Source organism: Equus asinus, chromosome 3 (genome assembly GCF_041296235.1).
Source record: "Equus asinus isolate D_3611 breed Donkey chromosome 3, EquAss-T2T_v2, whole genome shotgun sequence".
NCBI lineage: Eukaryota > Metazoa > Chordata > Mammalia > Perissodactyla > Equidae > Equus > Equus asinus.
The window spans coordinates 127327803-127353839 of NC_091792.1; the positions used below are offsets into that span (position 1 = coordinate 127327803).

Below are 26037 nucleotides of genomic sequence, written 5' to 3' on the forward strand. Positions count from 1 at the left end.
ATAAACTGGTGGTCTAGTAGGTACAATGTGTCTCTAAATTCTCTGAGCCATTCCAGCAAATTAATCAAGTCCAAAAGAGGGGGTTTGGGAACCTCCAATATATAGCTGGTTGGTCAGAAGCACAGGTGATAACATTGCCTAGTACGTGTTCAATCTACATAGTGCTCTCATGTCCAGCTCAAGACGACAATGCTAGCACCTTTTGGGAGCACTTTCAATGGCAATAGCACAAGACAGATGTTTAAAAAATAAACCCAGACAACTCTTTTGACAACTTTTGTATCATCACCAAGAAATCCATCTGATAACATTAATGATTTATCATCAATATCATCAGCTCCAAGACTATGCTATAGCTTTTTTAAAAATTCTACTGCCTAAGTATAAATATGATCATATTCTTCCCCACTATCCACAGATCGCTCTTTCCCTGCAGCTGAGGCACACATAGGAACAAGTCATGCCTCTAGAGATTTGAATCAACTCATTCTAGACAATAGGGTAACATTACAATAGGCATCATTAGATATATTTTGTTTTTTCTTCAGAAAGTCAAACACATTTAGGGAATCAGAATTTGGCTATCTTGTAATGGTACTGGATATGCCATAAATTCCAATTATACAGACCACAGTCTAGCATGGGGCTTGGCACATAGTAGTTGTTAAATAGATGTTTATTTACTAAATTAATGAAAATAATCACAGCAAAATTCAAAACAAACGCAATTGTAATAAACAAAGTTTATTGATTAATCCATAAACATGACCATTTCTTTTAAAAAAAGTATAAACCAAATTACTGCCTTCGGTTAACAAAATGAAGCTTTCCCTGGGTGGAAGCTCTGCCTAACGAGCACAACTCTTACAGCGCTGAAGACCATTCTCGTTGCAAGCTGTACACTTCAGGGCTTTGAAAGAGTCTGTAAAGCAGTTTCGAAACACTGACATCTTGCTCCCATGGCACATGGAGCATGGAAGAAAGCCAAAGCCTCCACAGGAGGGGCACTCGTGTGGATGCTGCACTCTCTGTAGAGGGTGGAGGGGGACAAGAGAGGAGAGGAAATTTTAGTGTGAACAACTCAATCAGCCCTTCTGTCCTTCTGAACTGTGGGTAGTCGTAAAACAATATTGGCACAATATGGCTATGGACATGAAATCACCTCCCACTCATATGTTAGATCCAGGGGAAAAGCTGACTGAAATTTCCTTCATTGCCCCATTGATGGCTATTGAAAGCACAAGATTGGTTTGGAAAGGCTGGAAACCCATCATATGAAAACACATATTTACAAAACAAATAATTCAGGAACTGGTTACTTACATTAAGGGAAAACACTGTAACTTTCCCTTTAGCATCTCTTAACAGTTATATGTCTTTGTTTATGTAGGGGAGGAAGACATTTTCTCTACCCTCTCTGGGTTCTTCTGGCCAGAGAACGAATTAAATTCACATGAGACAGAATAGCAGGAGAAAATCAAACAAAGCTTTATAACATGTATACATGGGAGAGGCTCAGGCAAGCTGAGCAACTCGCCAAAATGGCTGAAGATCCCACCTTAAATATAATCTTCAGCTAAGGACAAAGGAGGATGTTGGGGGTAGAGGGGGAGGCGATCATGGGAGATTACCCCAAAAGTACAGTAAACAAATGCAGATTTAAGTCCTTGCCTTTGGCATTAAGAGTTTCCAGAGATAAGGTCATCCCCCTCTTCTTCCTGGTACAGAGAGGGAGACACCTTTACAGATGGAGATTTCCTTTACAATGTAAATGTCTCCTAACAAAGGGCAAGCAAGTTCTACTCCTCAGAGCCTCCTTCCTGTCTGCAGTTTATTAAAAGTAACCAGCCCCAAATAATCCTCATGTCAAAGAGACATATCTTGGGGTGGCCAACTCCAGGCCCCCACATTTATATGATAGTATCACTAATAGTGAGTCTGGAAAATCAGAAACCTAAAAGCTGAAGTGTGGAGGAGCCACTATCAACTGAAGCTCCATTGTTGTAATGCACGTTTGAATAACACTTTGTTTTTTAAAAGCACTTTCAAATGCATTACAGAATAGAATCTTCCCTCATCCCTCCCTTCACACAAGCAGAGACCTTCTGTGAAGCAGATAATTCAAGCATCATTATCCTCATTTTATATTTAAGGAAACAAGAATAGAAATCTCAAGACATTTACCCAAGTCTATAAAACTTCTCACAGTAGCTATCAGCCTTTCTACCTCAAGTAACAGTAGAATAAAAATAACTACATAGTGTGTTGAGGATAATATATTGAAAATTATTCATATGCACTTCTGATTGCTTTTTTTTTTAGCATAGAACCTTTGCCAGAGTCCACTAGTGGCATCCATCAGCTGGGAGGAGATTAGGAGCCTTTACAGAATGAATACAAAGAGAAAAGTGACTTAATTCCAAGCTTCTGATTTGCAAAATGGGAGTTTGCAGCAATGTTTAAAAGCCAGCTTTGTGAAGAGAATAATTACTAAAATAAGATTGGGAAATGTGGATACACACACAGAAACACACTCAGATAAACGTACCTAACATACACATATGCATAGCTTTTCTCAGGAGATTCACAATTGAACATATTAAAGTCTTAAAAAATCCAACTAAAAAGGAACCTGATTAATTGAGTTTAACCCACCATTTCCCCTGTATACATGCTATGAAACACTTTTCCCACAAAACAGCTATAATTCTCTCATTATTAATAACTTATGGAATGTACTTTGGGAAATAAACATTAAGGACATGATTATCTTAAAATTTATGTATTCCTAGACCACTTTTCAGATATGCATTTTCTGTATATAGCAAGACACACTTGCAATTACAGTTTGACTTAGCTATTCTATCAACATCCATGTAATACCTCATTTTTAGTGGCACAGAATTACTTTGATGAAAAGTAGTGGTTGCCAATCTGAATGACACAAATAAGGAATGCTGTCAAGATCGTAGAGATTCAAAACTCTTCCCAAAAGTTAGAGTGAGTTTGTGCAGCAATTTAATTACTTTGTAGGTAGTTTTTTGTCATTTATTTGTGCAAGAATTGACCAAAAAACGAGGTACTAGACTTGCTATTTTTCATAATATTAAAATGCCTTTAGAAAAAACAAACTTTGAGTAAAAAAGAAATCCAGTGATGGAAAAGAGGGTAGTTTAAAAGCAAAATATAAGAGAATTAGTAAGTAATGATGTTCTTATCAAATTTTAGAAAGAATATAAGATAGACAGACTTTTGACATTCACTAGAGCTATGCCAGAAGGTTTTATCAAAAATATTTAGTAATTTGTACAGCAAGAGCACCAACTAGGCAGAACAGATGCTGGGTGAGCCCAGTCCTGGAGGAAGGAACTGCAGGGCCCCTGAGGCCAGGACTTCACCCATTAGTGCTGGATCGTAAATAGGTCTCGGTTCCAAGTGGAGAAGGGTTGTCAAATTTTGCAATTAAAAATATGAGATGGCCAGGTAATTTGAATTTCAGATAGGCCACAAATAAATTTTTGTATTGGCGTGTCCCAAATATTGCATGGGACATACCTAAACTAAAAAATTATTCATTTCTCTGAGGTTTAGCTGTAAGGGGGCATCCTATGTTTTATCTGGTAGCTCTTATAGGGGAGTTGCTGACAGGGGAGAAGAGAGATGCTTATGTGTCTTGGGGCAGCAGCTGTTTACCAACCAGGATAAACTATTTCAGTATCTTAACAACCAGTACAAACATGTTTCAATATTTTCAATAACCAGTACAGCCGCAAGAGTGCACACTCACTAAATACCAACTCCCGCTGCTAGAACCCAAGACACCTGTGAATGACCAAACTCTTGAATAGCATACAGTTTTCCCATAAGATATATTTGTGATGACAAGCTTAGAATAACAAAGCTGGAATGAATGTGAGTGCTAGGCAGCTTCCTACGCCTGTTTACCAGCTACGTCACTCACTCCAGACACTAGGCTCTCAGCATGGAGAATTCAAAACGGTAACTGAACAACATTAAAAATTCCTTTACATTCATAGACCTCCAACATGGCTTACAGAAGTTATTTTCAGTGGGTCAAAATATCAAATGTTAAATCTATTTGATGAGTCTACTGTTTCTTAATAATTTATCCACAAGTCCAAACAGATTTCCTAAAATAAGATTAATATATAAATACTAAAAGCTACATTGACATTTTTTCTTTTTTCTTTTCTTTTTTTTAAAGATTGGCACCTGAGCTAACAACTGTTGCCAATCTTTTTTTTTTTTTTAAAGGGAATCACAAACAGACCAAGGCCACCTAAAACAATGTCCTCAGAATCTAGACCATGCTCTGATGAGATCTGTCTTTTACTCAGAGGTGTTGAGAGTATTCAACGCGTTAATTCACGTAAGATGAATAGAACATTGCTTGACACATAGTAGCCACTCAATAAGGTTTGTCATTATTAGCCATTATTTCATTAATAAATCCTTATTTGAAGGGATTTTTATTATCTGCTACCTCAAGCTAAATTGTTTGTGGTCACATGACACAATCATTTTCTGTAATTCCTGTAGTCATTTTAGTTAAACATCTCTCCTGTATTTGGCCTTTTGGTGCAAGGTCTTGCCGCTGTAAGAAAGGGAGACTAAATGTGTTTCAATTCACACGCCAATTCTGACTTCTTGGAACAGTGTTGGAAAGATTCTGAAGCCACTTCTATTCTCGAGAAAAATTAGCTGTTTCGGCCATAAAATCATGGGAGAAAAATGATGGCTTATAGAGCAAATAGAGTCTATACCCAATTCTCACACTAATCTGATGTGATAGAGACTGCCTCATTTTACAAATGAGGAAACAAGACTTTTAATGAGCAAAAAAATGTTCAGGTCACAGGGGGATTAGAAAATTGGAAATTGGAGACCTCCCTCCAAGAGCAAAATCCATGGTCTTTCTTCTTTAATAGTGATTTTCAACCTTTATTTACACGCATTTTTCCCAAATAATATATTACATGGGATCACCAAATCTAAAACAGTTAAAAGGCTAAATGCTACCATTAAAGCAGAAGTGAGGCTAGGGGCGGGAGTGGTCTTAAGGTCAACCCCTAACACTCTCCCAGTGCTCCATTAACCTCCAGGAATCCCATTCCTCTTATATCATCCATAACAGTCCACTCCACTTGTTCTTCTAATAAAAATAAATAACTCAGTCATTCCTAGCTATCTCCTTCAAAGAGTACTTTTGTTATAGTGGAACTACAGTTGGCTTATATTAGATGCTCCTATGTCCTAAGTTCAGCACCTCAGTAGATAGCTTTGCCCTCAAAGTAAGATGGAAAAAGAGCGAAGGAATTCCCCCAAACTTGGGCAGTGTTCCAGGCTGGAAGAAGAAGGAATAACTGAAGTCAACAATAGTCATTATTGGCAATAAAACAGACTTCCACTTTCAATGAAGAGGTTCACTACAGAAACTTTGACCTTCAAGTAATTAAGGAATCCAGGGTAGCTCTGCAGGGCCCTGGCACCCTGCAAAGCCAGAAATCATGAAGACTTGGTTGAGAATAAAACACAGAGTCCTGAATCTACAGAAGGTTCCTCCTCTGAATAGCGGTTTGGGTAGAGGCCGATTTCTTTAGGGTAGAATTCAAGAAAAAAGGAGTGAGAAATCGTCCTCCTTTCATCTCTTTCTATTCACATATTCTTGGTGAAGGGCTTTTAAAAAATAGATACTCAGTGGGTGAGACTCTTTCACTTATTCATTCATTCCACAAATATTTATTGGTTGTCCACTTGCCAGGCATTGGAGATATAGCAGACACGTCCCTGTTCTCTTACTGGTGGCCCTTAGCCCTGCCATAAGGTCTTTGAATAGGTCCACTCCATACTGCAGTCATCTCAGTTGAAGCACACAAGAAGTCCTGAGTCTCTAACAAAGGACAAGGGACAATGATGCAAGGATGGAGCTCATGAATGATTGTCAGATGGATTTCCTTTGGAGCACAAACTCAAATTTCAGAAATGTAGAGTTTTTCCCATTATCTAATATAGAAACTAGGAAGAAAGCCTGGCCCCCTACATCCAAAAAGATTGGTCATGAAAACCCTGTGAATAGCAGTGGAGCAATGTCTGATATAGCACCAGAAGATGAGAGGATGGGGCAAAAAGACCAGGCAGGGTTCCGCTCTGCTGTACACAAGGTCGCTAGGAGTCAGAATGGATTCGATGGCACTAACAACAACAAAATATAGAAACAGCATGCTAAAATCAAGAGTCTTCAGTGTCTTCTTCAAGATCAGGAAATGAATGTACTTCTTATTTTTAACTTCACATCATCTAATCCTATTTCAAAAGAGCTTGAAAGTCTCTTAAATATTCTACCAAAGAGGAATTAACTTATGTGAGTCTCTGTGACCATAAACCTCATCATCCAGATTGTCTATGAAGCAGACTCAATTGACATAACAAACTGTCAGAGTGCACACTTGGCATATAATCATCTCTGACAGTTCGCCTCTATGTATTTTGTTTTAAACTATACTCAACAATTTAATTCAACAAATACTTGTTACGTGCCTGTTAATAAACACCTCTCTGTCTGATCAAGCTGATAATAAACAGGATTTTTCCTGATAATTAAAGTTTCTAGCATCCTCAATTTGCAGGGTTGGGAAAGAAGCCACTGAACAAAATGCAGACACAAAGAAAATTTGGAGCTTATAATCCTAAATGTATAAGCCTGAACCTATGAGTCTGATTCTTGAGCCCAGTGGGATGTACTGCCATAAACCTACTTAAAAACATGTTCAGATTTCAGAGAGAGGCCGACCGAGCACACAGCCTGATTTCCCAGAGGAGTAGGTGGTTGCCTGCTGTTGTAGTCTCTGAACATGCCGTGACCACCCCCCACAGAGAGAGGCTGTCATCCAGATTGGCGCTTCTCCAGGGAGGGTCAGGACAGGCTCTGATAGCTCCAATGGACAGGCAGCCTGTGCCATTTCCAGCATCCTCAGTGTAGCTGGGAATCTTACCTCTGTTCTTCATGAACAACAAATAAGTAGTCACCAGCCCTCAGGGGAGAATCAGGCTTTACGAGAAAACAAGTATAGAAAATGGACACTGTGTTGGCAATCTTACTAGAAATGACAACAAAATGTTTTCTCACATCTTTAAAAAGCACTGCAAGGCAATAGCTTACTTAGAGCTTCTCTACTGTATAGGATCTTTAATCCAGTCTCTGCCATAACCAGGTGTTTGTTAATACATCTCAGGACTCCCCTGCTTTCTCTGTGTGGACACAGCAGGATCAGTTATTCATCTTGGTTATTGTTTTGAAGGAATCCTTAGACACCTCTTTGCTTCTAATCTTTAGCCTGTTTATTAACATAAATAAATACATAAATATATAAATAAATAAATTTTACCAAAAAATGTTTTCATTCATCATTTTCACCCAAGCATTTTCCTACATAAAACAATAATTTTTCTTTTCTTTTTCATCAACTAATTGCTTTGCCTTCTCCAAAAAACCTTGGACCAAAAAGGATTCATTCATCTATTCACTCAACAAATATTTGAGTGCCCATTATTTGACCATCCCTGTTCTAGACACTAGAGGTAAAGAAGAGAACAAAATTGACAAGAATCTGTGTCCACATGGAGTTCGTATCTTATTGGGAGGCTCCCCTGCACACTGCCTCAGGAGCAGAATCCCCATTGGGGCAGCTAGCTCTATTGAACCCAAGTCTCCATACCAGCCATATTTCACTTGCTTCTGCTGCCTTTGGTCAGCTCCTCATGTCTGAGGCCACTGACAATCTTCATCCACGACTCAGGCCTACTCAGCTTCCCAGAGCAATTTTCAGTTGAGCAGGATGTAAAATATGATTCTCGGACCAGAAAACTTGAAATTACTTGTTGACTCCATTTCTGAGGGCCCATCCGCAACTGCCAGGCCTCTTTCCCCATCTTCACTGGGGATAACTGCTGACAATTGGAGCCTGAATTAGGAGGACCAGAGCAGTCATGGTCTACTATGTAGCACCCAAGTAACAAGAAACTAGAAGTTATTGGGATCTGCTTGGTGTCTCTCTAAAGTTATCACCAATTTGCCTATCTTCCAAGATTAATCAAAGCCCAGTGTTAAAACCCAGTCTGTTCCCTGGACCTAATAGCCTGCCCACCTCCCAGGAAACTTCTCACCCAAGCCTTGGGTCTTGCCATGTATGGTCAGATTTCCCAGACACCTACATGCCACTTAATTTGAGTGATGGCAGTATAGACTCATGTTTAAGATCATGAACTTTGGAGTCAGGCTGATTAGAATTAGGAATCAAACGCTATCTATAAGGGTTTGAGCAAGTGAATTCATCCTCTCTGCCTCTGTTCCCTTGTCTGTCAAATGGGGATAATAATAAAACCCATCTTGCAGAGTTGTTGTAAGATTTTAATGACTTAATACAAATGATACTAAGAACATTACTTGCTACACGGTAAGGACTCCAGTGTTTCCTGTGTTATGAATATTTAACTCCTGCTCCATTGCCAAAAGCCAACCAGAAGAATGAGATGGGTTTGGATCTGAATCCTGCATCCCTTACCCACTTTGCTTGGCTCTTCCAACTTCTCCAGGACTAGTCTCTTTTCCTGGGTTAGTTTACCTTAAACCCCAGTCTCCTCTCAGGTAGAGTTCAGTGCTTTCTTGGGTGGCTTCAAACTCTCTACTAGCTTTGTTATATGGGAAAAGCAGTCCAATGGAGTTATAGCAACTTGCAACTCCTATAACATTAGAAGCCAGTATCATACCATTGTTTTAAACATTAAGAATAGTCTTAAATGTTTGCACCTTATTTATGTCATCTGTAGAAAGAGACAGACTTAATGAAGAGAACAAAATCTTCTTTCCAAAATTCTTTGAGCTGAGAGAGAGGGAGGGCTATGTTAAGATAGCATGGTGATGTTAGTCAAGTTGCAGAATTAAAGAATTATAGACTCAAAAGAATAAAAGTCCATGAATAGCTAAGTCAATTGTCAGTCTTTAAACAGAGCAACAAGGGTGATTCACCCTATAAGAATCTAAAAGTTGCTATTAACCACAGAAATGAAAACAGTATGATATTGGTACATCAAGAAACAGATAGATCAATGGAACTTACTAGAGAGGTCAGACAAAGACCCAAGTATATATGGGGATTTTAGTATAATATAAAATTGGCACAACAAAGCAATAAAGAAATAATAGATTATTTAGTAAATGATGTTAGAAAACTAGCCCACTATATGTAAGAAAACAGAATTGGATTCTGTATGAATTAAAGACCTGGGTGTGAAAAATTATAAAGTTAATGGAAGAAAATGTAGGATAATAGGGTACTTCATAAATAAATGTTCAAAAGCAAGGGATGGCCCCGTGGTTGAGTGGTTAAGTTCACGAGCTCCACTTTCACAGCCCAGGATTTTGCCGGTTCGGATCCCAGGCGAGGACCTAGCACTGCTCATCAGGCCATGCTGAGAGGGTGTCCCACATAGCACACCCAGAAGGACCTACATCTAGAATATACAACTATGTACTGGAGGGCTTTGGGGAGAAGAAGAAGAAGGAAAAAAAGAAAAAAAGAGTGGCAACAGATGTTAGCTCAGATGCCAATCTTTGAAAAAAAAAAAGTTCGAAAGCACAAAACATAAGGAAAAATGATGGCTTTGATTATATCAAAGGGTTCCTATTGGGTGAATGGCACCAGGAAAGAAGATGAAAAAAAGGGAAGGAAATATTGGCAATGACTAAAACCCACTAAAATTTAATATCTAGAATATAGAAGGATCTTCTAAAAATTACCCGCCCCCCCCCCCCAAAAAAAGAGAAAGAGACAATTCCAGGACTTTTAATGGGCAAGGCATAAGAACACACAATTTACAGAAAAAATGTAAAAATCTAATAGGCATACAATGAGATGCCCAAACTCAGTGGTAATCAGAAAATTGTAAATTAAAACAGTAGTACAATATCCCTCTCTACCTGCTATCCTGGCAAAAATTAGAGAACTGTAAATCAGAGAACAATGTAAAATATTGTCAGGAATGTGGAAACATACGAAACCTCCTTCTCTACAGGAGGGAGCGTTGAATGGTGAGCCGGAGAGCCATCTGGCACCTCCTGGAAAACTAAGTATATGCACAAGCTAGGATCCGGCAATTTTCCCTCACAGAGAAAGCCATAAGGGAACATGTTCAAGGTTGTTCCTTGCAGCACTGTTTGTCTGAGGAGGGAGTTAGAGGCCATCTGGGTGTCCATCAGTGGAAAAGGGGGTAGATAAAAAATAGTGGCTGGGCTCCATACAGCTGACTGTCCAAAACAGGGGCCACTAGCCACATGTGGCTATTTGACTTTAAATTTAAGTCAAGTAAAATTAAATAAAATTAAAAATCCAGTTCCTCAGTCACACTAGCCACATTTTAAGTGCTCAATAGCTACATGCAGCCAGTGTCTACTATTTTAGATAGTATAGATATAAAACATTTCCATCATCAAAGAAAGTTCTTTTGAGCGGTACTGCCATGGAGAAGTATGCAGCAGTTAGAAGAAAGGGATTCAATGTTCACATAGCAATGAGGCGTTTCTTAAAAATATAGTGCCTAGAGAAAATAATCAGAAACAAAATTAGATATATTACATAACACTACAAAAATTAAAAATGTGCACAGAAAATAATAATACACATTAACTAAGTTCAATCACTTAAATAAAAAGATAGACATTAACCCAAATTAATGGTTTCACGGGATTGGAGTAAAATATAGGAGCAAAAGGAAAGAAAGAAACCCATCCACATAGATTTTGAGCTGTAAGGAGTTTTAGACTATCAAATACACACCCTCATTGTATTTGTCCTTCTGGGCAAGATCGCAATATAAATAAAACATGATTCCTAAAACCAAGAGGCATATAGCTCATTTGGGACAAGAGGCAAATACCCACAGAAAAGTAATATGAGGAAAATTTCAATAAGCACCCAACAAAAAGAGGATTATAGGAATTCAAAGGTGAGAGAAATCAGAATAATTTTAGGAAGAAGTGATACTGCAGATGGGCCTAGAAGATGCTGGAAGGAAATGAGGAATTAAACAATAGCATTCTGGGCAGACTGAACAGCTTGCACAAAGGAATGGTAGTAAGAAACCACAAATAGTTCTTTCTTTCAAGTGAAGTGGAAAGAACGGTACAGAATCAGAAACGAGATCAGCCAAGGAGACCAGACCAAGAAGAGCAGGTAGAGACATACAGATCCTGGGTGAGCATGTTCACTAGTTCACCTGGGAAAGTCCTGGTTCATGTTTGCTGTCCCAGAACAATTATTAATGCCCCCTTTCCACCCTCAAAGTGTACCAGTTGGACCATAAAATATTTTAGCTTCCTTAACATAGATAGAAACAGGCTGATACAATAGTTTAGCAAAGACTATTAAGGGATTCCTGGTTGCAAACTGATTTGATACATTATATATTTGAATAAGTTTTTCTCTCATGTTGTAATTGTAAGTATTGGAACAAAATTAAAATGTGCGCTTTTGCAGAGATAACTTTTTCTGGAACCTTCAGAAATGATGAGCTGGTCCATGGGAAAAATAAAATAATTTAAACGAAATATTTAAATGTGCTTAAAAGACAATTGCCTCGCTAGAAACCCCTCATCAACATCTCTATTATGGACAATTAGGATCTAGCAAAGCTGATTGGAATTCTCACCTAATAGCATGAGGTTGTTAGAAGCTAACACTATAGTCACTCTAGCTGGAGCAAACCTAAAGGCAGGTGACATCAAATTAAAACTGCCACATGTATCCTGTTACATATTTGTAAGAACACGGTGGTTGGGGAGGGAAATTCAATTAGGAAAACTCAATTACAATCAGAATGTGTTTAACATTTTGATTACTAAAAGTAAGGTGCTAAAAGCACAATTACCTCAATTTTGGTTAAAAGGTCTTGCAGTTCTCCTGATTCATTCATTGACAAAATTTTCTCAGCACCCTATTAACAAGAAGAGGGTAGGGGGGAAAGAAAAATCCGTTTTGTTAGTATTTGAGAAAACAAAGTTCTAGCCAGGAAAGCTTAACCCACAAAATACTGAACACAATTCTTCCCTTCAGATCCAAGCAAACTTGCAGCCCAGAGGCCAAAGAGGAGAAGACATTTCTCTCTCCTTTCACATAGTCTCTCATGAGATAAGGTTTACTGCAGACAAGGGAAAGACTGCCAGCTGGAGGTGAGTGCCGGGAAGCCCACAGCTGTCAGATTAAGTCCAGATATGGAAGGTTCCAGCACATCCTTTAGAGTTGTTCAGGGAGCCTGAAAACAGCTCTACCATCCGGGAAAGGACAACTTTGAGCAAATTCCCAGCCTGGGCTGTCTCTGCCCTATTCTAAGAAGTCCTGGACATGGCCCTCCTTAGCCTCACGCCTGTAAAGATAACAGCAGCTGATAATAATAATAATAATAAAAATAGCCACCAACACTAATTAAACACATATTGTGGGCTAGGCATCCAACGTCATCTAACTGGATGTGGTAGACTCTATTAATAGCAGAAACTGACCCTCAGTGAGATTAAATAACAATCCCAAGGTCACCCAGAGAGGAAGCAGGGTGGGAATTTGAACACCAGGACAGGACTTACTCCAGAGTCAATGTTTTAATTTCTCTATCTTTACTGTGGAAATGAGAATGGGGACAATGTATGTGCTTTTCAACAAATTCATCACGTTTCTTCAAAGTACCTCATTTTCCTTTCTTTTCCAGCCTCTTACTTTCTTCCAGTCTACTTCCCAAGGTATAGCCATAGACGAGGAAGAAGGAAAACTTGGAGTAACTGTTTCTAATCCAAGGCAGAGACCACGTCTGCCTTGCTCACATCATATTCCTGGCACAGAATAACAGTTGCCAGCACACAGGTGTTGAATCCATTCTGATTAGTCAACAAGACAGGGAGAAATATCATCACATAAAAAATACTTTTTGGATTTCTATTTGTGCTAGGCAGGGTGGAAAACACAAGGACTCATGTAAAAAACAAAAAAATCCTAGTTCTTAAGGAGGTTACAATATATTTCTATGTAAACACACATCAAAGTAACCCACAAGGTAGAATGGAAAATAAGTGTCAATGAGTGATGCCAAAGAAGAGTAAGCTCAGGAATGACAGCAGCGGGGAAAGATCTGCTTCCTGAGGCTAGAGAAGGCTTTCTGAAGTTGATAGCATTTGATCTTGACCTTGAAGATTAGGTGAGGTGTCTAAGACAGGGGAGGTAATCCCTGTGGTGAGGTACAGGAACCTTCAGTTCTGAGTGTCATTTACTTCAGTGTATCTTGTATAACCCTCATCAAGAAACGTCGACTTGATATATTTAAACGCACTATGAATGAATGCACAGAGCCACAGAGGATCTATGTAGGTTTTAGTCTTTCATTTGTAGGTGGTTTTGCTAGGAATACAGACATGACGCACCTAAAGTGAGACACTGAAATCTAAAACATGGTAATAACTGGTGATGTTTTACTTTTGCTACAGTCTATTTCTTTTCAGAGTTAACTAAGACAAAATGGGAAAAGCCTCTAGGGAATTTGGTACATGAGCTAAAGCAGCAAGGAGAATATATGACCCATTTTTCTTCAGGGAAAGAAAACACACTGTAATGACTCCAGACAAAATGAATGTACCAGAGACACCATCACAAATCTCTGTCCCAGATCATGTCTTATCTTGGCAGTCAGCGTGTCATAGACAGTTGTTTAGAATTCAACGCATAGGCCGAATTACCCTTAAATACATGAAATTTGCTCTGCCTTGGCCAAATAATTCCAGCACCATCAGTACTACCAAAAGAGACTCCACGTTTTGGGAAAAATGCAGGCTTTGCTCCCATCATCAATGTACCTAAAGACATGGGAGCCTCTGCTCTTCAAGACACCTGGGTGTGTAGAGCTCAGGGGGTGCACTAAGTGCTTAAGGTGGGAAAAATTTTGCTTTGTAACAGAGACCTGAGAGCTGAGCACCTCTGTCCCTCTCTCAACTGTGGCCGCTCAACGTGGCCTCCACCCACAGCTCTACCTGGCTGGGCTTCAGATCAGTTCCTGGAACGGGTTCTCTGGTCCCTGTGCCACCTGCTGAGCAGAAACAGTACCAAAAGTCCTTGTTTCCCCACAGGGACCCACATCCCCACCCTCTACCTGACCCTGTCCTTGTTGAACCCGACAGCAAGATCCTGCAGGGCAAGACAAGGAAATCAGATGGTGCCCTCTCTGCTCCTGAGCAGCAGCGGCAGCAGGAGGGGATCGCAGTCCAGCCAGCAAGTTTCAGGATAGATTAGATTCCCCACATCCTGAGGCTAGAGACATTTACCAGGGTAGCTCTCCACCTGCCCGGCTCGGCACTGCATTTACATGTTCCAAAGGTCTCACTCCATGCAATTCTCTGTCAAGAGCATTCCAATTATTACCTAGCCTATAAAGAAACCCTATATCCCCCAAAGAGAATGCATTTCCTTCAGAATTAGGAAATAATCTTTTCCTGCCTGGTGTTTGGCTAAGAATACGACATACGAGTGTGTTACTTTTTAAATATAACTCTACCATTCAATTCTATGCAAGTGGAAATTGATAATCATGCTACTATCTGGCGTAGTTTACCAAGACTTCCAGGACACCTACAGAAATATTTCTAGTATATTTTTCAATTGATTTAGAATCATTTTTTTCCAAAAATAATATAATTTATGTGCTTTACAGACATTGGCTCTTTGAATCATCAGTGCAAAGCAAGCAATGTTATCTCAATTCTTTTTCTTTTGAGAAAGATTGGCCCTGAGCTAACATCTTTGCCAACCTTCCTTTAGTTTTTTTTCATCTGTGGGACACTGCCATAGCATGGCTTGATGAGCAGTGCAGAGGTCTGAGCCCAGGATCCAAACCCACGAACCCCAGGACACAGAAGCGGAGGGCACGAACTTAACACCACACCATGCAGCGGGTCCCTTATCTCAATTTTTAAAATGAAGAAACTAAAGTGTGAAGAAAATAAGGAACATGCTCAGGGCCTTTCAGTTAATCACTACAAGTCCTGGCCAGATCTTGAATTCAGGTCACACTGATTCCAAAATCTACGCTCTTTCTATTGTACCGTGCATGCTCCCAATCACCGATATAACACAACTGTTTTAGTGAAAAACAAAATAAACGTACAGATAACTCCTGGCCTGGGGAACACGACAGTCTACAGTTAGGGCTCAGTGTTGACTAGGTGCCCAAGAAGCTCATGTGAACAAAAGCTTTCACTACAATGACTCCAAACAAAACGAATGTGCCAGAGAAGCTACAGAACATCCCCGTTCTTTTTGTATCTCAGCACCATGCCCTATTCAGTTATTTCAGATGTGTTGCATATGCCAGGAAAGGACCTATTTCATTACCCTTCAATACATGAAATTAGCTCTATTCTCAGTCAAATACTTCCCTTCTTAAAATTCTAAGCAGTGAGCTGGGACATGTGAACAAGCCACTTTATTTTACATGTCAAATAAAGCTTCTTAAAGATAAGACAGTCTATATAATTTTTCCTCATATATAGATCACCAAAGAAGAGACTCATACTTTCAAAGACTAAGAAAAAGGTGAGAAAAGAAATCAGCCCCCTGCTGACTAAGACTGTCAGAACACTTACCCACCATTGTTCTCCATGAACGTGCAGTGTGCCACCATGCTCATTCACACTCATTCCAATGTCCCTTTATTCATTTTCACATTCCCCCCTGTTTTCAGCCCCCATTATGGGTTAGGCACTAGGCTAAGTGTTATAAAATAATTTAAAAAAGAAAACAATATGGTAACATAAACATAATTAAAGAAAAAGATATGCAACAATAAGCAAAAAAATGGCTCCCATCACTGAGGAAATGTAAAATCTTTTGGAGAAAATAGATAATTATACAAATAAATGAAAATTTCTAACTGTCATAAATACTGCAAAAGTGAAGTTGGCACAAGATGCTACGAAAGCATAGAATCGGGTGAATTTAACCTAATCGGGAGAGTTAGGGAAAGCATTCTCCATAAAGTGATGATGAAGTTATCTTTTAGGAAAAATAGTGGTTAACTGAGCATAGAGATAGAGTGAGGGAAGGAAATCAATTAGGACAACAAGGTTACCAAATATTATGTGTACTTGACCCTTTGTTGTCACCACTGCCTCTCATTCTAGATAAGTTTTGTTCAAGGAAACTTCCTATCAGATTCTACACTGTATTTTGGATCAGAGGCCTGGAGAAAACATAGGTGAGATGCCAGGCCACAGTGAAAGCAATCAATTTGATACAATAAGCCGAAGAAAACAGTAGATTGGTATAAATCAGCTTGTATTTAGCACACTCTTCTAGAGCTCTGGGAAGATTGCTAGGTCAAGAGTTTCCAAAAACCATTATAAAAAAAAATAAACAAATACAAACATTTAAGTATTTTCTTCTCGAAAATTATTGAAAATCCCACCCACAGATTTTAGCCATCCCTTCGTTGATATCCAGCTTCTGGAATTCCACACAAAACACTAATGTTTGAAAACTATTAACCTGACATTTCAAGGGGCCTGGAAAAACTTAAAAATTTTCTCATTAATCAAAACCAAACACGAATTTGAATGTATAATACAAATATACATACTGTGTGTCTGTGCATACATACTGTATATATTATTTTATTTTACTTTCTATTTACATTTATTCATACACCGCTTCATCTTACTGTGAAACCAGCTTGCAATAAAAGAGCCATACAATGGTATAATAAAATAAAATCTGAGGAGGAATTCAGGACATAGGAAATGTCCTAAATAAATCTCAAAATAATAGCTATGATAGAGCCTTAAATTTGATTCTGAGTCAGCTCCTCAGTTGAAACAAAATTTTTCTTAGTACATTAGTCTCAACAATGCAATGCCTTGCATAATATTTTAGATGAAGTGGCTAATATAATAAGGTCCTTGCTTTTTCATTAACTATAAAAATATAGTCTTCAGGGGCTAGCCTGGTGGTATGGTAGTTAAGTTCATGCTCCACTTTGGTGCACTGGGGTTCATGGTTGCAGATCCTAGCACCACTCGTCAGCCATGCTGTGGCGGCATGCCACATACAAAATAGAGGAAGGTTGGCACAGATGTTAGCTCAGTCACAATCTTCCTCAAGCAAAAAGAGGAAGATTGGCAACAAATGTCAGCTCAGGGTCAATCTTCCTCGCACATACACACACACACAGAAAATATATGTACAAATATAGATAGTCTTCAAATAAATGCCATCACAGACATGTCTCTTGAATCAAACAGTAGAAGTTTTCATCTCTCCTCCTGGTTTAAACCAGGCTCCTTTTCCCTCTCACTTAAGTGCCGCCCTGCCATTTATTTATCTATCTCTGTCCATTTTATTGCATACTCTACACTGCTTGTTGGAGTATCGTCTAGTGACTGGGATGAGACCCACACCCTTTAGCATAGTCTACGAAGGCCTTCACTCGCTGGTTGCACCAACCTTCCCAGCCCTGTCCTTTAATACCATATGCTCTTGATACTCGGAATTTCTCCCCTTCTCCTGAACATACTCGGTCCTTCCATGAGATCATATGCCTTTGCACATGCTCCATTCTTTACTTCAAGTTTTTTCTATCCTCCATAAACTCTGTCCTGGAAAGCTCCTATACATTCTCCCAAACCCATTGAAATATTACTTTCTCAATGAAGCTTCTTCGATGTTCCCAGACAGAATCAGCTGTTCCCTCCTCTGTGCTCTCAGACCACATTTTGCCCCACTGCACAGCAAGCCCAGTGGTGATTACAGGACCCAGCACTTTGTGTGGTGCACCACAGACACTCAATAATAAGTATTTGCTGTATTAAAGTCCTGACTCTTTTTGTAAATACAGTAAATACAGGATTAAATTCCAAATGGCTGTTTCTTATAATGACTGCTGATTTTTAAAGGAAGGTGTAAATTAAAGTGCACCTTTATGGAGGGAAACCTGCAAGACACTAAGCTGATGTGATCTGATGATAGAATGCCAGATACCTAGACGAATGAGAGGGACAAACACTGTGTAAATGATTTCCCCTAACCATCGCTTCTCTCGTTTGGCTGGAAAGTGAAGAGCAAACCCCTGGAGGCTGCGCTCTCTCATGCAGGCCAGGAGGCTAGGACTGTCTAGTGCTGGCTGCTAGGATCCTTCTGCTGTGTAATCAGCAGAGCAGATGGCGGGGTTGGCATTCAAGGAGCTCAACCAGCACCTAGCATAACGCCTGCCAAAGGATGTGCTCAATAAATGTTTGCTGCTCTGGCTGCCATGCCCACCAGAACGGGAGGTTACATCAACCCTGGAGGCGGGCCACCTGGGCCTGCTGACAGTGTCAGAATTTACTTCGGGATTCAGCTCTGGATCTGCTCCAGTACGTGAAAAAATTCCATTGAGGCCCTGGACTTCTACACCAAATTCTTAGGCTTGGAAAATGCTGAAAGCAGGTATAGCAATATCCCACTAGGGTCTTAAAAAACACAGTAAAGATTCCCATGGATAATCTATTCTAAAGAGCATAGTTTTCTTGTTCCTCTGGCAGGAAGAATTAACTGCAAAATTAAGTAAACTCATTGACTTATTTTACGCAACTATATAATACAGACCGTTGGGTGTTAGAAAATGCCTGCCAAAGACAATGATTTTAGTTGTACATAATTAATGCTGAGCCATTTTTTTTCAGAGTAGCTGTAAAGAACAATTTCCTGTGGAAGCCAATCTTGATTTTTTTATAATAAAGCCGTATCATCAAAATAGATGATCATGGGAATATATTATTCTCTTCTCTATTGCAGGAAGTCATCTCTCTTATTCCTTTAAAATTAATATTAAATCATACAAAAGTGGTATCAAGTCACCAGTTAAAAAAAAGATAGTGTTGGAGTAGAACTAGAAGAAGCCAGAAGACTCTTCTATTTAATAGATTTAAGATTGTCTGCTGTGTCACAAAATTCTCTTTGCATAAACTGATTTTCAGAATGCAGTGGTTAAGCTCACCAAAGGTTTTCTAAATAAGACCCCAGATTAAATCCTAGCACCTCCACTTATGAATTAATTTAACTAGAACAAGAAACATAAACTCTTTAAGGCTCAGTTTCCTCATTTGTAAATTGTGTATAATAATATTTACAGTGTTGTTGTAAGGATTACATGAGATGATATATAAGTCTAGAACCTTGCATGACACAGAATAGAAATTTAACAAATAGTATTTGTATTCTTATTCTTATTCTTATTATTAGACTCCCTGAGAGCGTTTATAACTTAGAATCAATGTCAAGTTCACAAAATTCCGTCCACAAACATTTTCTGTCTAGAGTCAATAAATAATAAAATATAAATAGAGATCTACAAAAGTTTTACATTGTTTTTAGATGATATGACCATAAAGTGAAAGACAACGTAGTTAAAAAAAAAAAAAGGAGGGGCTCATGCAAAATATTGGGATGAAAGACTCAATTTTGTGACTTATTAAAAAGAAAAGTTGGTATGAAATTTGAGGACTTTACAGACCATAAAGGTTCTCAGCTAAGTTGCAGAATGGCTAAAGCATTCTTCATTATGGGAAATTTAGCTAGCTTTCACCTAGGGCTCTCTGAAGAGTCAAAAACTGAGGACAGCTAGTGAACAATACTACTGAAGAAGATTGAGTAGATTGCTTTTCTGGGACAATATGGATATTTAATCATTCACCAGGAAAAATACTTGAGGAAAATTCACATCTTAAAAGTAATTGAGAAATATAGTTAGTTGATCAAAATATCAATTAAAATTCCATTAATAGGAGAGAGCTCCAACTTGAATGGGCCTTAATTTCAGACGGGATCCAAGGATGTTCGGACATGGATCGGTTACTGAAGACTCATCACTGCAGTTTATATAGTCAGTAAAAATGACTTTACCTTTCATATTTCTATCTTAGTAAAATTAGCAAAAGATGGAAGACATCACCCCCGGTTGCCACCTAGAAAGATTTCTCTGCAGTGTACTGAAGGTCATGGTCATGAAATGAAGCAGATATTCCATTCTTACAAGGCACAACAATACTAAAGAGTCATGGTTGTCTAATAGTGGTTCTTGTTAAACTTGAGAATCACCCAATGTATCTTTCAAGATCCCAGCAGGACAGAGATGGTATTTATTATTATTGCAGATATTATTATTTATTTATTATTATTTACTAGATGGACCTGATGAAGGGCCCTTATAAAGAAGTGTGGACAACATTAAGTAAACCAACAAGTTTGGTGAAGCACCCAGTGGCTGGCAATAACCGGAAACTGTTACTACCCCAGGTCTAATGTTCATGAGGAAGATGCAGAATCGCAGAATCTAACAAAAGATGTAGCTATGGGAAAGAGGCAGAGAGAAACTCAGCAACTGCCAGAAAGCATCTCAGAATGAAGGGAGCAGAGAAAATAAATACCTCCACCAGATAGAGACTCCTGCCTCGCTCAGATTTCCTACCCTAGCCTCCCCCTGACTGAAGGCAGAGGGTAAAGGCGTCTGTGCGATACAGCCTGTAAAGTGGGCCTTCCTGAGGTTCAGACCCAGCCAGAGAGAGTGGATCTGGAAGGGAAAACAGAAAGTAACCAGTACAACCAGCAATGAAGCTGAAGATTTCTTTCATTCTATTGGGGTTGATGCCTGCTTGAGTCCATCTATTATGTATCTTCAGACCAAAAGAATAAGGATGATGAGAATCTTCCTATAACCTTAGGGTGAAGGAAAGTGAATCATGCAGGTAACAAGTTATGTCAGGAAGGCTGCCACGTTGGGGTTAAAATTGTGGGCTTAGCCAAACATCATATCCTCTCTCTGCTACTTTGTGTGTGAGCTGGGTAAGTTACTTAACCCCTCAAAACCTCAGTTTTCTCAGAAATAAAGTGAAGATAAAGATATCTCTATCAGGTAGGGCTGTAAGAAATAAATGAGATAATGCATGTTATATGCTTAGCATGGTGCCAGGCACACGCAGAGCCTTGGTAATGGGAATAATATTTGTTTATTCTTGTTGTTGTTTTCAGCAAACTAGGAGAAGTAATGGATTTTCCATTGAGCCTAATTCCAAAGATGTGTTTTGAAAAACTCATTGGCAACCACTTTCTTTTTTAAATCAACAGCAGTGACCTTCTCTTGTTGGGACTATCCTCCTTCTACTGAGAGTGTGGAGAAAATATTAATTACCCCCACCTCACTGCTCTATCCATTGTCCACTCTCCTTTTTAGTTAGAAAATCACCTGAAATTTATTTGGGAGTAACATTTACGAAATATTTGTTTCCTGACCTCCTGTGTGGTTAGATGTAGCCATGTGACTAAGTCCTTGCCAGTGAGATATGAGCAGAAGTAAAGCATACAGCTTCCAGGACATACTCTTAAATCAAGCTGATCATCCTATATGTACTCTTGTTAACTTTTAACAAGCTGGAAAAAAATGTCATGGAGCTGAGCCATTTTTAACCATGAAGTGAGGACTCACTCTGAAGGAAGATGCAACAAGACAGAAGAATCATTCATGGGGCAAGACAATCTATACCCCTGGACCACTAACAACTCAGATTTATTTTTCAGACAAATAAATATCTACCTTGTTTGAACCAATAACCTATGATTCACATAGATGATAGATGAATACATAGATACATAGATAAATACATAACAGATATAGCTGTAAAGATACACATATATGTATAGATATATGTATGTAAAGATACGTAGTTAGATTTATGGAGAGAGAGGCAGAGAGAGTGATAAGAAGAGGAGGACATTAGAGAGAATGAGTTGGAGACCAGCACAAACTCCTGGGTACTTCCCAAAACTTAAGAATTTTTTTTAGGACAAGATTTAGGAAAAGTAAAACAGGGTGGCAATAGTAACCTTGTCCAAAGAGAGTTCTTGTTGATATTTTTAGACTCTTTCCTTCATTCCTCCAGGGACTCTCCCTGCCAGAACTGTCTCCTGTTCGGAGAAGCAAAAGGAGGAACTAATTGTGCAGGCAGGTTCAGGGAGGATGAATACACTCAGGTCTCTGAATCTGGACTGAGAACAAAGCCTGGTGCTCCTTTGTCATCTCCCTTTGTCCTGGCCTCTGTGGCCTCCAAACAAGCAAGGTTGGGATTTACTGAAAGTTACAAGGTTCCCCTGATTCCTCTCTTGAGGACCTTGGCTGTTTCAGCAGGTAGGACAACGCCAGGAGGACAGTTCTTAAGGAGTGTGGGAGGAAGGAGTTTGAGCAGCGACACAGTAGCTGTCCTAGGGGAAGCCTCTAATAGTTTAATGAGGATCTGGCATTGACGACGTGCTCTACAAGCACCACTCATTTCATCTTCACTGCATCCCTGAAAGTTGTCTTTTAAAATCCTCAATTTTAAAAATAGAGAATCTGAGACTCAAAGGTTTATAAAAGTACACGTATTACGAGGATACTTGTTCAAGATCATCATACAGCTAACAGTTGGCAGGGTCAAGATTCAAATCTAGGTCTACCTGGCTCTAAAATCCATGCTTTCCTTCATCGAACTTCACTTTTTTCAGTTCTAAATATATGTATATTTAAAAATAATATCTCCATCTAAGTGATACTAGGAGAATAAAGCATGGTACTAGCACACGTTAAGCCACAGTTTAATGTAGAACGTAGTAAGTACTTAATAAATAATATCTATTACTACTGTTACTTTTATTACCATACTCAAACACCATGATAGCAATATATTATGTTTTCTCTAATGTTCAGTGATAGATGACAAAGAACATAGATTTTAGATCTTATCATTTCATATACCTCATAGACTGTTCCAGCATCTTATTTACGCCATCAGTGTAGGCAAACTTAGACTGTGAAAGTCTGACCTGTTTGTCTCCTGTCTTCCTTCCTGTGAAGCACACAAGCAAATGGACAGAAATAGAGGTCACTGGTTAAAGGATGTAGGCAGGTGTGTTTCAGGGCACCGAGAGTAAATACACAGTCCCCTGATTTAGAGGATGGGGTAATATAAAAACTATCCATGAAGTGATCATTCATCTTACCAACCATTTAATAAGGCAAAGCACAGTCACTGCAAAAGCATACCTGAAGCAGTAAAAAGAAAATAAAAAAGTAAACTGTGAGAATAAAACAAAGTTTAAAATAATCAATGAAAACTAGATAAAACTAAGCAAATAAAATCTAGGAAAAGATACTAGTGAAGTAAAATATTATAACCAAAGCCACAGCAGACTAAAACAATTAAAATAAAGAGAGCCTCAGAAACATTTTAAAAATAAAACAAAATGGGAAAAAATATTGGAAAATATAAAAGTAACCAGTTAAGATATTATGAGGTATGAGAATAAAAGTCAAAGAATTTTATTAGAATGTATAAATGAAGCAGTCTCTAAGACTCAAAACATAAACCCTCATATGGAAACTATCCAGGCTCTTAAAACCAAAGCACACACTTACTAAACTATAAATGGCACCATCAAATAGCCACTTACTCAAATCAGCATTCTAGCAGTTGACCTTGACTCCTCACTTTTCATCGCCCCACATCTAATCCATCAGTAAGTCCTGTTGATTCACCTGTAATGTTTATTTTGAATCCACCCATTTCTCATCACCACTACTGACAACATACTATTCCAAGGGTCCACCACTTCCCTGGTTTTATTCTTGCTTGCTACCAATCTCTTCTCCATGAAGAGACCAACACTGTATAAGACTGCCAGCTAGCATGGGACTAGACTCACATTAGTTTCTCATAAATATCTGCTGAATGAAAGACCATGCTGTAGTATTCCTTTCCAAAGCTTTAGCTCGACTAATGGACAAGAATCCTCAAGATTCAGAACCAAGGAAAGAAAGCAGGATGCTTCGTGTCCATGGCCTTCACCCACGTCTGGCACCTCACTCCCCCAGGCGTACTGCCTGCCTTAGATCGTAGTGTTAGGATAACTCAGTTCAACAAGGTGGAATTCTGTGGCCTGGCTCCTTGATACCTATAGTTTGCAATTTGGTCACAATCTCCCTTCCTCTGGTTGCTCTTTGTTCTGAAATAATATAAGATTGAACAACACAGCACTGCCATCATTCCTAAAAAGGAACAAACAAAGACAATTTGTTATGGTTCAACCTAATAAATACACACCAGTCCACCACAAAAAGGAGCATAGAATTAAAGCTAAAGAATGTGCTACAAATAATAAAATGCATCCAAGCACTCTTTCAAAGACTACCACAACATACAGGTACATTTCTAAATTAAAGATGCCAGAAAACACCGCAGCAACTAAACTCTGCTTCAATACAAGTCTTGTCTACATCAGATCATAAGTATCAGTATCTCCTTTTTCTATGGGACCAGAATAAACTATCATCCCTTTGCTCTGGGATTTGCAATCAGGATAAAAGAGACAGAAAGCAGGAAAATCATAGCATCAGTTCCTTGAGCCCAGCATTCAAGACAAATCAGCTAAAATGTAAGAAGGATATCACACACACGCCCAAATGATGACAAGCAAGCATTTGGAAGCCTCTAGTGAGGTACATACACTGCTGAGGACTTATGTTTGAGAGTTCAAATAAATAGATTTGTCCTCTAGAAAAACTCCACATAAATCCAGATACCTTTCCTCCCAGTGCAGAATAAATAACTGTCACTGATTCCTGAATCCAGTGTTTTAAATTGGATACTTTCCAAGAGTCAAAAATTCAATTAAGAGAACAAGCTGGACACTTTGCAGAGTCCAGCATCAAGCCCCATGCCAAGCTATCATCTACTGAGTGGTGATGGGCCTCAGCCTCTGTGCAAGGTGAATCAAAAACTAACTAATGCAATAAGACAACTGTATTCAGGACAAGCAAAATAAACAAAGTCGAGACTCTCTGCAAATGTAGTTAATTGAGGACCAAGGAAGGAAAATTTGACTGTGGTACAAAGGCATTCCAATAATCTCTGAGAAAGAGGTAAGGGTTGAATTGAAGAAGAAGGGAAACACCTATAGCTATACTTATGGTCCCTAGTTTATGGCTGAAAAAGTTATGAATTTATAATACAGTCCTTGCCACTTCTCCCCATATGTTTTGGTAATAATACAATCAGCATAGGCTTATATATCACAACAGTTAACAAAAAGTACATTAAGTAGAAGTTAAACTCCAGCAACCATCTCACATCAAACCATGTTAGGAATGTAGTGGGCTCATTGCCTCCCTACCAATGCTCACAGACTGCTGAGACAATTATATGCTTTGGGCTGGTTTAATCGTCTATTTTTTAGGAGCTGTTAGTGATTGACAGCTGTTTTCTTAATTCAGTGTATGATAGACTTTATATGAGTTTTTGAAAATTCCTAATCATTGCCTCAAGCAGGATACCTCTAAGGGAAAAAGTTGCTTGGGGGAAATGTCCTGATTTGGGGGGTATCTTGAGGGCAAAAGTGCATCTGAGGATGGGAGAGTGTTGGAGCCCAGAGGCAGTAAAGGAGAATGGCCTCACTGCTCTGTAGAAGACAAAGAAAGAGTCTTTGCTTTTGCTTCAAAGAGAGAGGACAGAGAGGCTGGGGACAAGGGGTGCTGTCAGTGCTAAGTGGGGCAATCTAAGGCTGTGTGGTGAAGACACCTGAAGGGCTGTGCCCACAAAACAACTTTGAAGAAACTCAGATTTAATTGGAAGCTGTCTGTCACAGCCAGTTTGTTTAGTGCAAAGTCCCTCCTTTCTCTCTCTCGCTTCATCTACCCCTCTGAGTCTGAAGTAAATTCTGCTCCGAAGTGCTTTGTAGGTATCGTGTACAGAGAAACCAGAAAGGGCTGAATTTCACAACAAGGGTAACTATGGTGCAGCAGAGAAACTGCAGGAAGAAGAAATACACCTGAGGCAGAAGCTATCGTAAGAACGCCAAACCTCTTTACCCTCCTCCCCCCTTTGCCCTCAAGAATTCATGAAAATCTTGGTGAGGATTTTGGACATGC

General features: G+C 39.1%; 1 protein-coding gene across 1 annotated transcript in view; it reads right to left on the reverse strand.

Annotated features, from left to right (window-relative positions):
- Positions 1-725: 725 nt before the first annotated feature.
- Positions 726-26037, reverse strand: part of GRXCR1 (glutaredoxin and cysteine rich domain containing 1) — a 111662-nt gene continuing 86350 nt past the window's right edge. The window contains exons 3-4 of the mRNA XM_014857104.3: positions 11944-12009; positions 726-1028 (exon numbers count right to left, since the gene is read on the reverse strand). Coding sequence (XP_014712590.3) covers positions 849-1028; positions 11944-12009 — 246 coding nt within the window. The 3' untranslated portion in view covers positions 726-848. The remainder of the gene's footprint in view (positions 1029-11943; positions 12010-26037) is intronic.